This window comes from Hipposideros armiger, unplaced genomic scaffold, assembly GCF_001890085.2.
Source record: "Hipposideros armiger isolate ML-2016 unplaced genomic scaffold, ASM189008v1 scaffold_282, whole genome shotgun sequence".
Taxonomy (NCBI): Eukaryota; Metazoa; Chordata; class Mammalia; order Chiroptera; family Hipposideridae; genus Hipposideros; species Hipposideros armiger.
Window position 1 is genome coordinate 247,058 of NW_017731632.1, and position 12,386 is coordinate 259,443.

At 52.1% G+C, this 12,386-nt stretch overlaps 1 protein-coding gene across 6 annotated transcripts in view; it reads right to left on the reverse strand.

Annotated features, from left to right (window-relative positions):
• Nucleotides 1-12,386, reverse strand: part of HTT (huntingtin) — a 126,980-nt gene that overhangs the window by 34,134 nt on the left and 80,460 nt on the right. For all 6 annotated transcript variants that reach the window (XM_019657955.1, XM_019657953.1, XM_019657954.1 and 3 more), the window contains 3 exons: nt 11,877-12,019; nt 5,816-6,023; nt 785-923 (listed from right to left, as the gene is read on the reverse strand). In XM_019657955.1, the coding sequence (XP_019513500.1) occupies nt 785-923; nt 5,816-6,023; nt 11,877-12,019 (490 nt within the window). The remainder of the gene's footprint in view (nt 1-784; nt 924-5,815; nt 6,024-11,876; nt 12,020-12,386) is intronic.

Sequence of the window (12,386 nt, forward strand, 5' to 3'; positions counted from 1 at the left end):
ATATTATTTCTTAGAAGTGGAACAAGATAAAAAAAACAATTTCAACATCAAGAATGTACAGCAAAAATGAATATTAATAAATTGCTATGACAACAAAAGGAACCGGAACGATGGCGACGTCAGCGGAGACGCCGCCCCGCCTCCCAGCCCAGGGCGCTCACCAGTGTGCTGCTTCGTGACGGCGGTGTGTGCACCAAACGCACACACGTTATACCGCTGTGGGAAAGGGCTAAATCCCAACAAAAAGTAACAGGATCTCTCTGAGTAATTACAGGAAATGTTATTTTCTTCTGTTTACTTATTTGGGTTTTGTAAATTTTCTATGTTAAACACATAATGCTAGTTTTATGGTAAAAAACTCCCTATTTTTTAAAAAGAATGGCATTTAAACAGAGATTTGTTTTTAAATGCAGCGATGAACAGCTGACAACTTTTCCACAGATTAAAACCATTTTTAATCAGAGCCTCACCCCAGTGGACAGTGTCAGCTTCATTTTATTGTTATAATTCCACCACTTCCCTCCGTTCGGCAAAGCTGCCCAGCATTGCAAATGGCAGGGAGCGGTCACTGCATGTGTGCGGGACAAGTGACAGCTGAGTGAAGCCTTCACACACAAACTAAGAACCCGTGATCAACTTTTGTGTCAGGGCAGCCGGACTGGACGTGAACTCTGGGTTTTCATTCTGTCGGGGCGGCAGGCAGTCTGGCTTCAGCCGGTCTGGAGTGTCACGCATGCAGAGTGTTCCCCAGGCCCCACCCCACGGCTCGCATTCTCACACTTACGACATAATCGCAGAAGAGGATGAGGGCGCCTCTCCGAACGATTTCTCGATTGCACACTCCCAGTCTGGGGGCCACCTCGGAATGCTCCTCTGCAGACATCTGGGGACTAAGTGACTTCGTGCAGGACAGGCTGCGTCTTCTGGAAGAAGCAACAGATGCAGTGACAACCTTTCCAGGGCGGCAGCGAGCTGACTTTGAATGTACTGAAGGCGATTACGTTAGTTCTGGTTCTAAAGCAGACAGTGACTTCAAGTAGGCACATTGGAAAGTGTTTGTGTAATGCACGCTCTTCATTACCTACTTCGAGCGTGAAAAAGCGCACGCGGAAACTAGAGACCACAGCACGTAGCAGGCAGAACATGAAAGAAAGTCCAAGAAGCTGCGCATTCGATCAGCACTGGTGTCTGAGCTCTTGCTGGCTGTGTGATGACGCAGCCATTGCTGCCGGCGTCCCCAGTTTTGGTCAGCATGGAAGCTGTCAGCTGCTAGAAGGCGACCTTGCCACGTCCCTATTTTACTACTCGATTAACATGCAACATTACAGCTCTAGACGTGCCCACAGTGTATATGCTGTTACAGAAACGCTGCTTAAAAGCATTTCCACAAAATTCATTCCCCACAGGAAAGTCAGTTATTTCACTTCCTGTTCCATTTTTCTCACTTTGTCTCTCTGCTTCTTAAGTACAAGGAATCAGAAACTCTTTGAGACTCTGGATTCAAGCCCCAACACTCAGATCACGACTGTTGCCACACTCACAAATGGCCCCTCTGACTCCTGGGTCTGACCTAGGACAGCAGGTCTCCTCGGTGAGCACCTCTGTGTGTCTCTGCTAAGGCTTAGGGAGGCAGAGGTCATGCCAGAACAAGACTATTTGAAAACGTGTCAACTTTTCCTATAACGCCTCAGGATGTAGAAGAGAAATGGTATAATAAGTTCTACAGATTTAAACGTTTTAAGCACTACCATGCCTCTGTTCTCCACCTGGTGAATGGATAGGCAAACCGTGCTACATCTACCATGGAACAGCACTCAGTAACCACAGGAACAGACAACTGTACGTGCAACACCGTGAACGAACTTCAAATACACCGTGCCAAGTGAAGGGAGCCAGCCTCAAAGGCCACACCCTATATGGTGCCACCTCCACAGTTTCTGCAATATTCCGGGCGGGTGTAGCAGACAATGACTGCAGAGGGACACAGAAAATGCTCTGAGGGGCTGGCACTGTTCTCTATCTTGACTGTGGCAGTGGTAAGCTGACCACATTTGGTACGAAAGAGTGTATTACTGTGCTGTACACTGCGTGTCGATCAGAACGTCCCCTTCCTCAGCCCGCCCTCCTGCCGGCCCCAACATGACACACATTCACGCTGTTAATTTGGTGTTTGCGATAGGACAGCTAATGAGGGAAAGAGCCCCTGAAAGGGAAGGGCAGAGTCTCCAATTCAAGTATCAGCAGCAGGCACAGAAGAGGTCTGATGTCAACCCAAACTTAGTCCCAATTTGCAGCAGGGCAAGCCCCACGGCCTCTGACAGGTGCTGCCAGGCCTCACAACAACAAAGGGGGAGTGGCCACCACACCACAGCCCTGGGGCCGAGGCACGTGTGGGAAGTCACCGAGTCCACCAAAGGTGCGACAGATCGAAAGCAAACATAAACCTGTGATGATGTAAGAAGCAGACAAGAGTAGACCCCGCTGTCCCCAGGGAAAGAGTGTGGCCCGAAGTGTGGCTGGGAGCTGGCCCTGCCCCCAGAGGAGCAGTGTGGCCTGAAGTATGGCTGGGAGCTGGCTCTGTCCCCTGGGGAGCAGTGCGGCCTGAAGTGTGGCTGGGAGCTGGCTCTGTCCCCTGGGGAGCGGCGCGGCCTGAAGTGTGCCTGGGAGCTGGGTAGATCTTCCGTAACGATCTGACAGAGCAATAGCTGGTGAGTCTACACATGAAAACCAATGGCTTGTCTTTTGTATTTCCTACTTCATAATTCATTTTTATTTTCTCATCCCCATAACATGCAGCTGGAGAAACAGCGTCCCAGTGCAGGGGTGCTCTGGACATGGAGGGGCATTTTCCCTCTAACACAGGGGGACATGAAGCACTTGAGCGCCAAAGTACTTATTCCACAGTATTTTCCCCTTGTGTTACCTTTAAGGCGTTCTATTTTTATGAAATTTAAGTACAGATAGGCTATAGGCCCCACTAATTTTATTTCAGGATAATAGAGGGGACAATACAAAATGTTATAAAAGGGAAACTGAGTCAGGTAGGGTCAAGAAAAACTATCACAGAGTAAACCATCTGCATTTAAGAAAAACTGTAGTTTGGCCTCAAACGGCTCAACGGATACCGGCTGAAGCCCAGACCACATTCACTTTGGGTTCACTTCTTTTAAACACTGACCGTCTAGTCCAGCATTTCTCTGACTCCCAGATCCAGAGGTTTCTGACACAACATCAGAGTAAGCCGAGGTGCAAGGGGCAGGGAAGGAGAGGATGGCGGAGACACTTGGGAGGTTAAACTCCCACCAACACAAGGAGAAGGGCACACGGGCGGAAGAAGGGGCAGGTGTGGCGCACGGGCCAGGAGGGCACGGGCTCTCAGCTCCCAGCCGTGGGCAGCCGCCCACCCAGGCTCCGGGGACACGCCCGAGCAGAAGGGGCACCTGCGGCTTCTGACACTAGTCAGCTCTCAGGCCTGTTCAGATTTTTCAAGCACTTAAGTCCAATGACTAGATCAGCCTTTATCTTCTCTAGTTTAAAATGTTCAGTGAATGTTAGCAATTTCTAACACCCCTGCAGTTTGCGTCTTCCCTGCTATCAAGGGACGAAGTCCATCTTTCCCGCCCAAATAAACACCAAATCGTTCCCTGAGGTAGGACGTTCTAGGAACCCGAGAAGCTGCCAGCACTTCAGTCTTGTGCGGCAGGGCCCAGCCAGCGTGCTGGGGCAGAGAAGGGAACGAGGAATCCGGACTAGGCGGGAAAAAGTAGAGCCTCTAGCCGTCGATGGTGTGCTCATGTCCGCAGGAAACCCGAAGGAACCCTCAAGCAGGGTGTGGAGCTACTGTGTGAGTTTCGTTGCAGGGTATGAGCTCAGTACACAACAGCCACTGCATTTCTGCAGACTACCAACACTCTAGGGCAGTAGTTCTCAACCTTTCACAGGGGGTGCCTAAGACCATTGGAAAACACATATTTTCGATGGTCTTAGGAACCGAGACACCGCTCCTCTATCCGTCTCCAGGCCCACATGCAGATAGGCCCACATACGAGTACCCGGCGACCCCTGTGGAAGGGTCGCGACCCACAGGTTGAGAACCGCTGCTCTAGGGGAAGATGAAGTCGGTTTTAAAGGACCATTTACAACTGCAGTCCAAAACATGAAGTATTCAGGGACCCCAGCAGGCTTTTCTACAGACATTGTAGAGCCCAATTCTAAACTACAGATATGGAAATGCCAAGAACCTAAAAGAACCAAGACTGTTTTGAAAACAAAGAGCAAAGTCTTAGGCTGTGTGGTATTAACTGGCAGTCATGGTACTGACATGATGAGACACAGATGGATGGAAACGGAGAGCGCAGAGACGGTCCATATGTCCACATTCGATGAACTTTTGAGCAAAGTGCCAAGGTTACTCAAATGAGAAAGGACAGCCTTTAACAAACGAGGCTGAAAGAACTATCCACACAGGGAGAAAATGGCTCTATCTTTACATATGCCAGTCACAAAAACTAACTTGAAATGGTCAAAGCTGAAGGTATGCAAGTTCCAGAAGAAGCCACAGGAGAAAATGCTCATGCTCTGAGGGTGGGCAGAGCCCTTACTTTTCCTTTGCATTTGCACAGAGCCGAGTAATGTTTAATATCCCTGCTAGCGTGGGGTATTCCGGGCGTGAGGAATGGGCTGGCCCCAGCAGAACCCTGTGGTCTCACACAGCGCGGTGCCCCGCTGAGCACAGAGAAGCTGACCTCAACCCTCCAGCCCTTGCAGTCTCTTCTTTTCAGAGGCTTCTCTCCTCACCACAGGCTCGAGCCTTCCAGAAACCCTGCAGAGGCCTCCGTGTGGGGAGGTGGGTGTCCAAGCTTTGATTTCCACACATGTACAAACGTCTGAGCAAGACAGTGCCTCAAAATTGAGGCTTAAACCTGGAAGCTTTTTGCAAAAAGAGGCCGCCCACAATCGGCTACTTAAGAAGTCGTTTGAATGATAAAAAAGAAGGTATTTCCAGGCACTTCTAAACTGCTGCTAAGTCATTCCTTCATTGTCTAAGAATAACCAGAACCACATTTAACTTACAAAGAAGTTAAGACATTGCAACACATCTGGCTCTGGAGCCAATTTAAGGACGAGACCCTAGCAGGAGGGACATGGCATGACAAGAACGACCCACAAGACGGAACAGGGTCAAAGACTGTGTCAAACAAATCACATTCAAAAAGCAGTGGTGATTCTGAATGTCTTTGGTGGGACCACATTTTTTTCCCTACACTAGTGTCCGTGAAAGGAAGATTAAAATGCAGAGGAGGGCTGGCGCGTTGGTTAGGAGTTGCCGTGGGACGCCAGCTCTGAGCAGCAGGGCCCCAGTTCGGATCCCACATGAGGGCCAGTGTCGCTGCGCCCTCTACAGCTAAGATGGTGAACAACAGCTCGACCTGGAGCTGGGCTGCTGTGAGTTGCCGGCAATGGCGCAGGCTGCAGTGGGACGGCTGGCAGCTGGTGTGAGCTGCCGTGAGCAGCCATGAGCGGCCATCCAATGGCCGGCAAGCAACTGCCTCACCCGGGAAGAGTGCAATGATTATACCAACATGGGCCAGTGAAGCGACGTCCTCCACAACTAGACTGAAGAACAAAAGGAGAGCAATTTGTCTGTTCCCCTTCCCTGATTCCCCAAGCCTGTTCCCTCCCCCAATTCCCCAATAACATCTTTAAAAAAAAACAAACGCAAAGGACTCTTTACAAAACCTCCCGCAAATGGGCCAAACCTCGAGCTGCCGAGAGGCTTGTTAGCACACAGTCCGGGTGGGCCCAGCGGACGTACTTGGGGGTCTGCTGCACCTCGGCCCACCAGCGGTAGTCGGTGTGGCTGACGAGCAGCAGGATCTGACACCAGAGCAGCACGAGCGCAGGGTGTGTGGGGATCATGGAGCGCACACGCGCGTTCAAGCTCTCCAGGCTGTAGAAACTGCCGTCGGCGCCGTCGGCGGTGAAGAGTCTAGAGGCAGCTGCTGTGATTCTCCGGAACATTCCTAGAGACAAACCCAAAGTAAAACTGATTAAGGTGGAATCTCTTCGTTGCTCATCACAGTCCAATACTTTGTAGCTACGAGAAGATATTTACATAAACGACACGGCTCTCTCCTGCACGTACTCAAAGGGATGGGCAGCCTCACCGCACCCCACTCCTGCCATACCAAACAGAGCCCTGGTTTGCTCAGAACTGAGGGAGAGCAACTAGAGAGGTCACATGGGCCACAGCGAGTGCCCACAGAAAGGAGACAGACGGTGCTCTGTGCCACTGCCCGCGGTCTCCTCGCCCGCCACGATGCGTCCTGGGGCGGGGCGGCTACATGGTCAGCAGCAGACCCAGTGGGACTCAGCCCACAAGCTTCTACACAGCACCCTCCTCAGGGCCTAGAAAGCTCCCCTCTGGGACTTAACCATTGAGTTCTGGCCCCTCCTTTAGACAGACACAAAGTCAGTCCAACATGTCATTCCCGTCACTGTGCACGACTTTACACAGCTGGCCCTCACCCCACAGACACACAGACACTCACACCACACAGCACAGTGTGGGCAGGAGGGGGGGCTGGCCAAGGGCTTCCTGTCCCCGTATGTTGGGTCTCCCGGCATCACTGCTGGAGAGCGAAAATCTTACTTCTGATTTAAATTTCAACACATCCTAAATGCAAGAGAGTTCTGAAACAGGCCAAGCCCGACTGCGGTCTTCGTCCTTACTGCTGCGTGACTGGTCGCACCTATGAGCTGAGGCGAGGGGGGAGACCTAGCAAGAGCAGGACGATCAGAAAAATCCCAACGAGAAGATTCCCAGAGTCCATCTGGTCTCCGGGCCCCACTCCCGGCTTTTCTCTCTGGTTGCCCCCTGGCCTGGCCCTTCTGTGCCCTCCGTTACCACGTGGGCTCTGTGTGGGGACAAAAGACACAGGGAAGAGGCAGTTGTGCCCGGAAGGAACGCTGGAGCCAGGCCAGGAGCCTGGGGGTGACGGACCACAGGCGTGGGGTTTCACTGGACAGGAAGCCATGGTCAGAACCCAATGGTTCCTTGTCTGCCAGGGGAAGAGGTGTTAGAAGGATGCCAACGCGGCGGTGACGGGAAGAGGAACTGGACAAACACTAGTGGGAAGGCTCCGCTTCTCTCTGCGGAACCTGGAGGTGCCTTCCATAGGGGAAGTGGTGTCAGACATGCAAGGACTGGGAAAGGCTCTAGAAAGCAGCCCCACCCGGCCCACCCAGCGCACCCTTGGCAAACGGCTCATGCTGAAGCAACCGCTAATCCTGCCGTGACACCTGCCTCGCCCTCCTGACTTGGTCACCTGGGAGCTCTGGTTTTCATCTCTGTGGCTCTATCAGGGGCGGCAAGCTGCCCTCCAGAATCTGTGTCCCTCACCCCGGCCCTGCCGTGAACATTTTCCAGCCCCTGCAAGGGGGTGGGGGCTACAAGTTGTCACCAGAGACATGCGACAAAAGGGACGTGGGTCACTTTCAGTACAAGGCAATGAAACCTTGTCTACCTCTCCTCTCCTCTCCCCAGCCAGATGAAGGTGCTGCCAGCCAGGACGGCAGCGCCCCGGGCAGGAGGGGCGGCTGCACAGGCCAGAGGCAGCCGCGGTGTGTGAGCCCCGGAGACGCTGATGCTGACTTGTCACAGCAGCTACTGTGGCCATAACTAACAGAGGTGGTGAGCCCTTGACTGAGATTGGAGATACTTTTGGCGGGGTGTCCCTTCCCAGTCTCAAGAGCAGTGATAGTTGGCTGAGACAGCGAAAAGGGCAGGAGCCACGGCACAGTGTCCGATGACGGCAGGGGAAGCCAGAGAGCCTGATGAGCTGGGAGAAGAGAAAAGGGCCAGGGGCCGAGAGGCAGTGACAAAGAGCAGAGAGCACGCTGAGGCAGGAACAGACGGAAGGCTGTGCACAAAGACGACTCCTCTAGCCCTGTCCTTTGGCGCCAAAAAGAAAGAGCTTAGTGCTTCAAAAAGTAACGGAAGCAGGAGCTGGAGAGCCAGTGCCACCTGCAGGCCGGGCATGAAGAGGGCGGAGCGTGAGCCAGAAGGCCTGCTTCTCACCCAACCCCATGCTCGGCGCTCTCGCATCCCCCATCTCTGCCTGCTCCTTGTGCTGTGATATGGGTGTCAGTGCACTTCCCACAGTGGCCGGGCCCACAGGAAGTGCCCTGCACACACTGGCTGCCACACTTCCCATCATCAGCCCAATGGGCTGCATGGAATATCAGAAAGAACATGGGCACGAGAACTTCTTGGGTTTTCATTCTTGGTTTTACCATATGACCTTTCAGAACCTAAGTTCCCTCATCAGTAAAAAGGAAGAAATATTTCCAAGTTCTTGTACGGGTTAACAGGGATAACACACGTAAAAGGGACCGTATGCCCACATGACGATACCATGCTTCCTGGCATTATAACCACGGGCAGCCCTTACCTTGCCCACATATGAATTTGGATCAATGTCAATTTCATTACTATAGTAAAAGCTGTTTTCTCTTTCTCCCAGTACTCCTACTTTGGCACCTATATAACGTGGGAACACGGACCCTTGTGAAAGTCCTGGGAAGAAGCCTTCCAGCGTGGCCTACAAGGACAGGAGCGTGTGGCGTGCAGCCCGGTTCCTCCTGCCTGGGGTTCAGGGATGGTGCTACCATCCGCTGTGAGCGTCTGGCTGGCAGGGGCAGGGCCCGCGGCATGGACTAGGAGGACAGTGAGCAGTGAGGGACCTGACCCTGGCCACAGGCCCCGCCCCGCTAGCAGCACAGCATGGACACTCGCAGTCCTGGGTTCTAATGGGCCCGTCTCGGAGGGGAAGACGGGGCAGCAGTTACCCAGGTTTTGTAAACTGGAGACCAGCTGTCTTTCTTGGCCATTCTGTTTATGTTGGGTTGAATCTGAAACAGGCAAACAACTTTGGGATTCACACCCTTCCCCCAACAAGAGGTGGCAGAAAATCGGAGGTCAAGGCCATTATTCAGACGAGTTACCATTTTGAGAAAGAATACCTGAAATGGACAAATTCAGTCTTAACTTTCAGCGGAGGAGTGAAATTTACTGCCTTTGTTTAAGTAATGCAGAAATAAAACTTACCAACTTTATATGCTAACTGCCCCTTATTTATATAAAAGTGTATGACTTACTTCAACTCTATCTCAAAACCAAACAAAGACAGTAATTCTGCCCCCTAGTGTCTTTACAAGAAATGCAGTCAAAGTAAACAAGATAGAAATAGACATTCACACACACACACACACACACACACACACACACACGCACACGCCTTATTCACACATTAGGCCAGCTGAACAAGGACCAGGCGCCAGCAGCAGGACCTGAGGGCCGCAGTGCCCAGCCCGGGCGCTTGAGCAGAGTGAGTGTGTGGCCTGTCCTGACATGGCAGCCACTAGCCACGTGTGGCTGTTCTAATTTACATTAAATTAAAATAAATGGCACAGGCCACATTTCAAGAGCCCAGCGGTCACTGAACTGGCAGGGTCACAGAGCACCCCACACTGCAACAAACTCTGCTGGGCAGCCCCACCCAGGACTGAGAATACCGCCTGATTTTTGAGAACAGGAAGACGAGGAAGCTACAGCAACGGGTTAGTGAACACCTTGAGAGGCACGGAACGCTGCCTGACGTGTGTAACGACACAGACCACAGAAGATCAGAAAGCAGACCTTAGAGATGGAACTCGTGTCCTTCTGGGGTCAGGCCCAAACCCATTGATGGCCAAGTATTTAAATGACTGACACACTAAAGAGGACCTATTATTCACAGGGCGTCATTATTTTCTCCTTCTTTAAACGTATCAGAGCGGGTCAGTGGGGCATTAACCAAACATCTTCAGAAAGAAAATGTGTTCAGTGTTAGGGGCTTGAAACCAAAGTCTTTGATCAAATTTACTCTGGCCACGTCCCTGTGCCCAGGGTGCTGGCAGTCAGACGAAGTGGCCACAATTCTCCCTGCTCCCGGGCTGGGATACCAGGTCCCGCCTGCCCCCCCAGCGCCCCTCCGCCCCCTCCCTTCTCTCTGAAAGGCTAGCATTTCGGGTCTAAGCTTCACCGTCACCCTCCAGAAAGCCTCCCCCACCTACCCACCCTGTGGTCTGTCACTGCACTGTCTGTTTCCTTCATAGGACATATCAAGACTTGTGACTATATACCCATGAACCATCCGCCCCGCTAGCCTGGACGTTCCCAAAGGCAAGAATCACATCAGCCTTACTGACCGCCCATGACCAGGGCCAGCAGGGTGGAGGGCTGACACGGTCCATCTTCGTCCAAGGACCAAAGGCTGAAAACAGTAAGTGTCCTGCTCTAAGGTAAGTACTTAGCGTGTGTGTTAATTGGTATTAAAGATCTGTGCATGACTTAAAAATCCAATAACAGAGCGGGGGGCTTCTGATTTTAGAAGTGCCCTGCCCAGCCCTCTTCGGGCACCTACCTGCTCTCCCGTTTACTTATGGGGCGCCCCGAACTTCTATTTGCTGTGCTCTCATCGCTCGGAGCTGTGTGTCTGCTTCTCTGCCCTTACTATAGTAAAGCAACCCTCCCTCTGGAAGAAATGCTGTCCAACCTCTCACCTGGCCCGGGCGGGCCAGAGCACGCTGGGGCCCACGTGTCACTCGCAGGACTCACGCAGAGGCTGGGACCACAGGCGGCCAGAGGCCACCCTTCCTGCCTTGGAGAAGGAACAGCGGAGAATAAGCGACACAACATGAGAGCTGTGGATTGGGGACACACAGCAGCTGCAGGATGACGCCGCCAGGAGTGCTGATGCCAGGATGACGACACCAGGGCAGCCATACCAGGAGTGCTACGCCCTGCACTGCGGGCTCCACCAGGAAACTCCTCCCCACGCTCGCGCCTGCTGACAGGGACCTGTCGTGATTGGGCCCCGCCCTGTGAGTGACCTGACAGCACATGTACCTGCCGCCTCCCCATGTAAGCACATATTCTGTTCTGAGTGGTGACCTGGCAGCTTCGGTTCTCTTCTGTGAACCTCACATTTGATCGTATCGCCTCGGCCATGCCAGAGGGGACACTGAGTGTCCCTTCCACCCTCCGCCTCTTCCTCAACCTTCACTTGCCAAAGTAAGTTGGCTCCTTCCCTTTATGTTTGTCAGAACTGAAAACACTTTTCTTCTGTTCTGAAACCATCAGTCAGTCAGTCTTCAATGCATTATTCATACTGATTCCAAAACTGACAATTCAAACAGCAATTACTATGTGACGACAGTTCCCAACAAAGCCAGAAGCCCAGGAGGAAGACCTGTCTTTCTGTGGGTCCTGGGTCATGACTTCTGAGCCACTTAAAGGAGAGGATTTACAGTCAGGGGTTTCCATCAAATCAGCTGCTGAAAACCGTGCCACGTCTGGCTTGCTTCACATTTGGACCCGTGACGTCCTTGGTGTATGTTTCTCCTAGAGGCTAGGCCTGCCTTTCGTTTTCCTTGCTGAGAGAAGAAAGATGTGCCTGTGCCCTGTAACTAACATCTTCCAGCTTCTCACTCATTCTGTTCTTGAAAATACTCTGGGAAAACGCTGACTGTCCTAATACGGGCTGGCCACTTCGTATGCTCAATGTATGACTGGCATCTTGTGACTTCTCTCTTGGGTTCACTGTCCTTTTTAATTCACAATCATACATAAAGTAACAAACACATCTCAGTCTCCAAAATATTTAAAACAGAGGAAGCCCTCAGGTTTACTCTTATCGCCAACAAAGCTTACGGAACGCACTGAGCACAGCCTGCCCCCGGCAGCACAGCCCCCGCCCCTCCCACCCGCCCTGGCAGCACGGACCCTGCACTCTGAGTGTCGCTGGGATGCGGAACACGGACGCTGTGCCTACCCGACTTGAAGATGTGGATCAGACACATCAGCAGCGTTCCCAGTTCTTGGCAGTAGAAAGTGTGCTGCTGGTCGCTCATTTCTACTTTCAGCTGCTTTGTAACAATGTCCTCTAAAAGGATGCCGACCAGTTGTAGGAGAAACCTTTGAAGGAACGGGGAAGGGTGACAGCGAATGAGTGACATTCCAGAGCACTGAGCAGGTAACATGGAAAAGTATACACAGTGGACACACGGCAAGAAACAGTGTGGGAAAGGGCTGACGCAGCATGCACGTGGCACGTGGTGATGGGGGGGGGGGTCAGGGGAGGGGCAGGATAAAGAGGGCAGAGGGGGTGAAACACATGGGGACAGAAGGACGCTAAGCTCTGGGTGGTGAGCACACAGTGCAATACAGGTGACCTAGTACAGAATTGTGCACTTGAATCTTATATAATCTCATTAACAATGTCACCGCAATAAGTAATTTTTTAAAAGTGTGAGTAAAGTAAAATAAACAAGTGGGAGGTTTA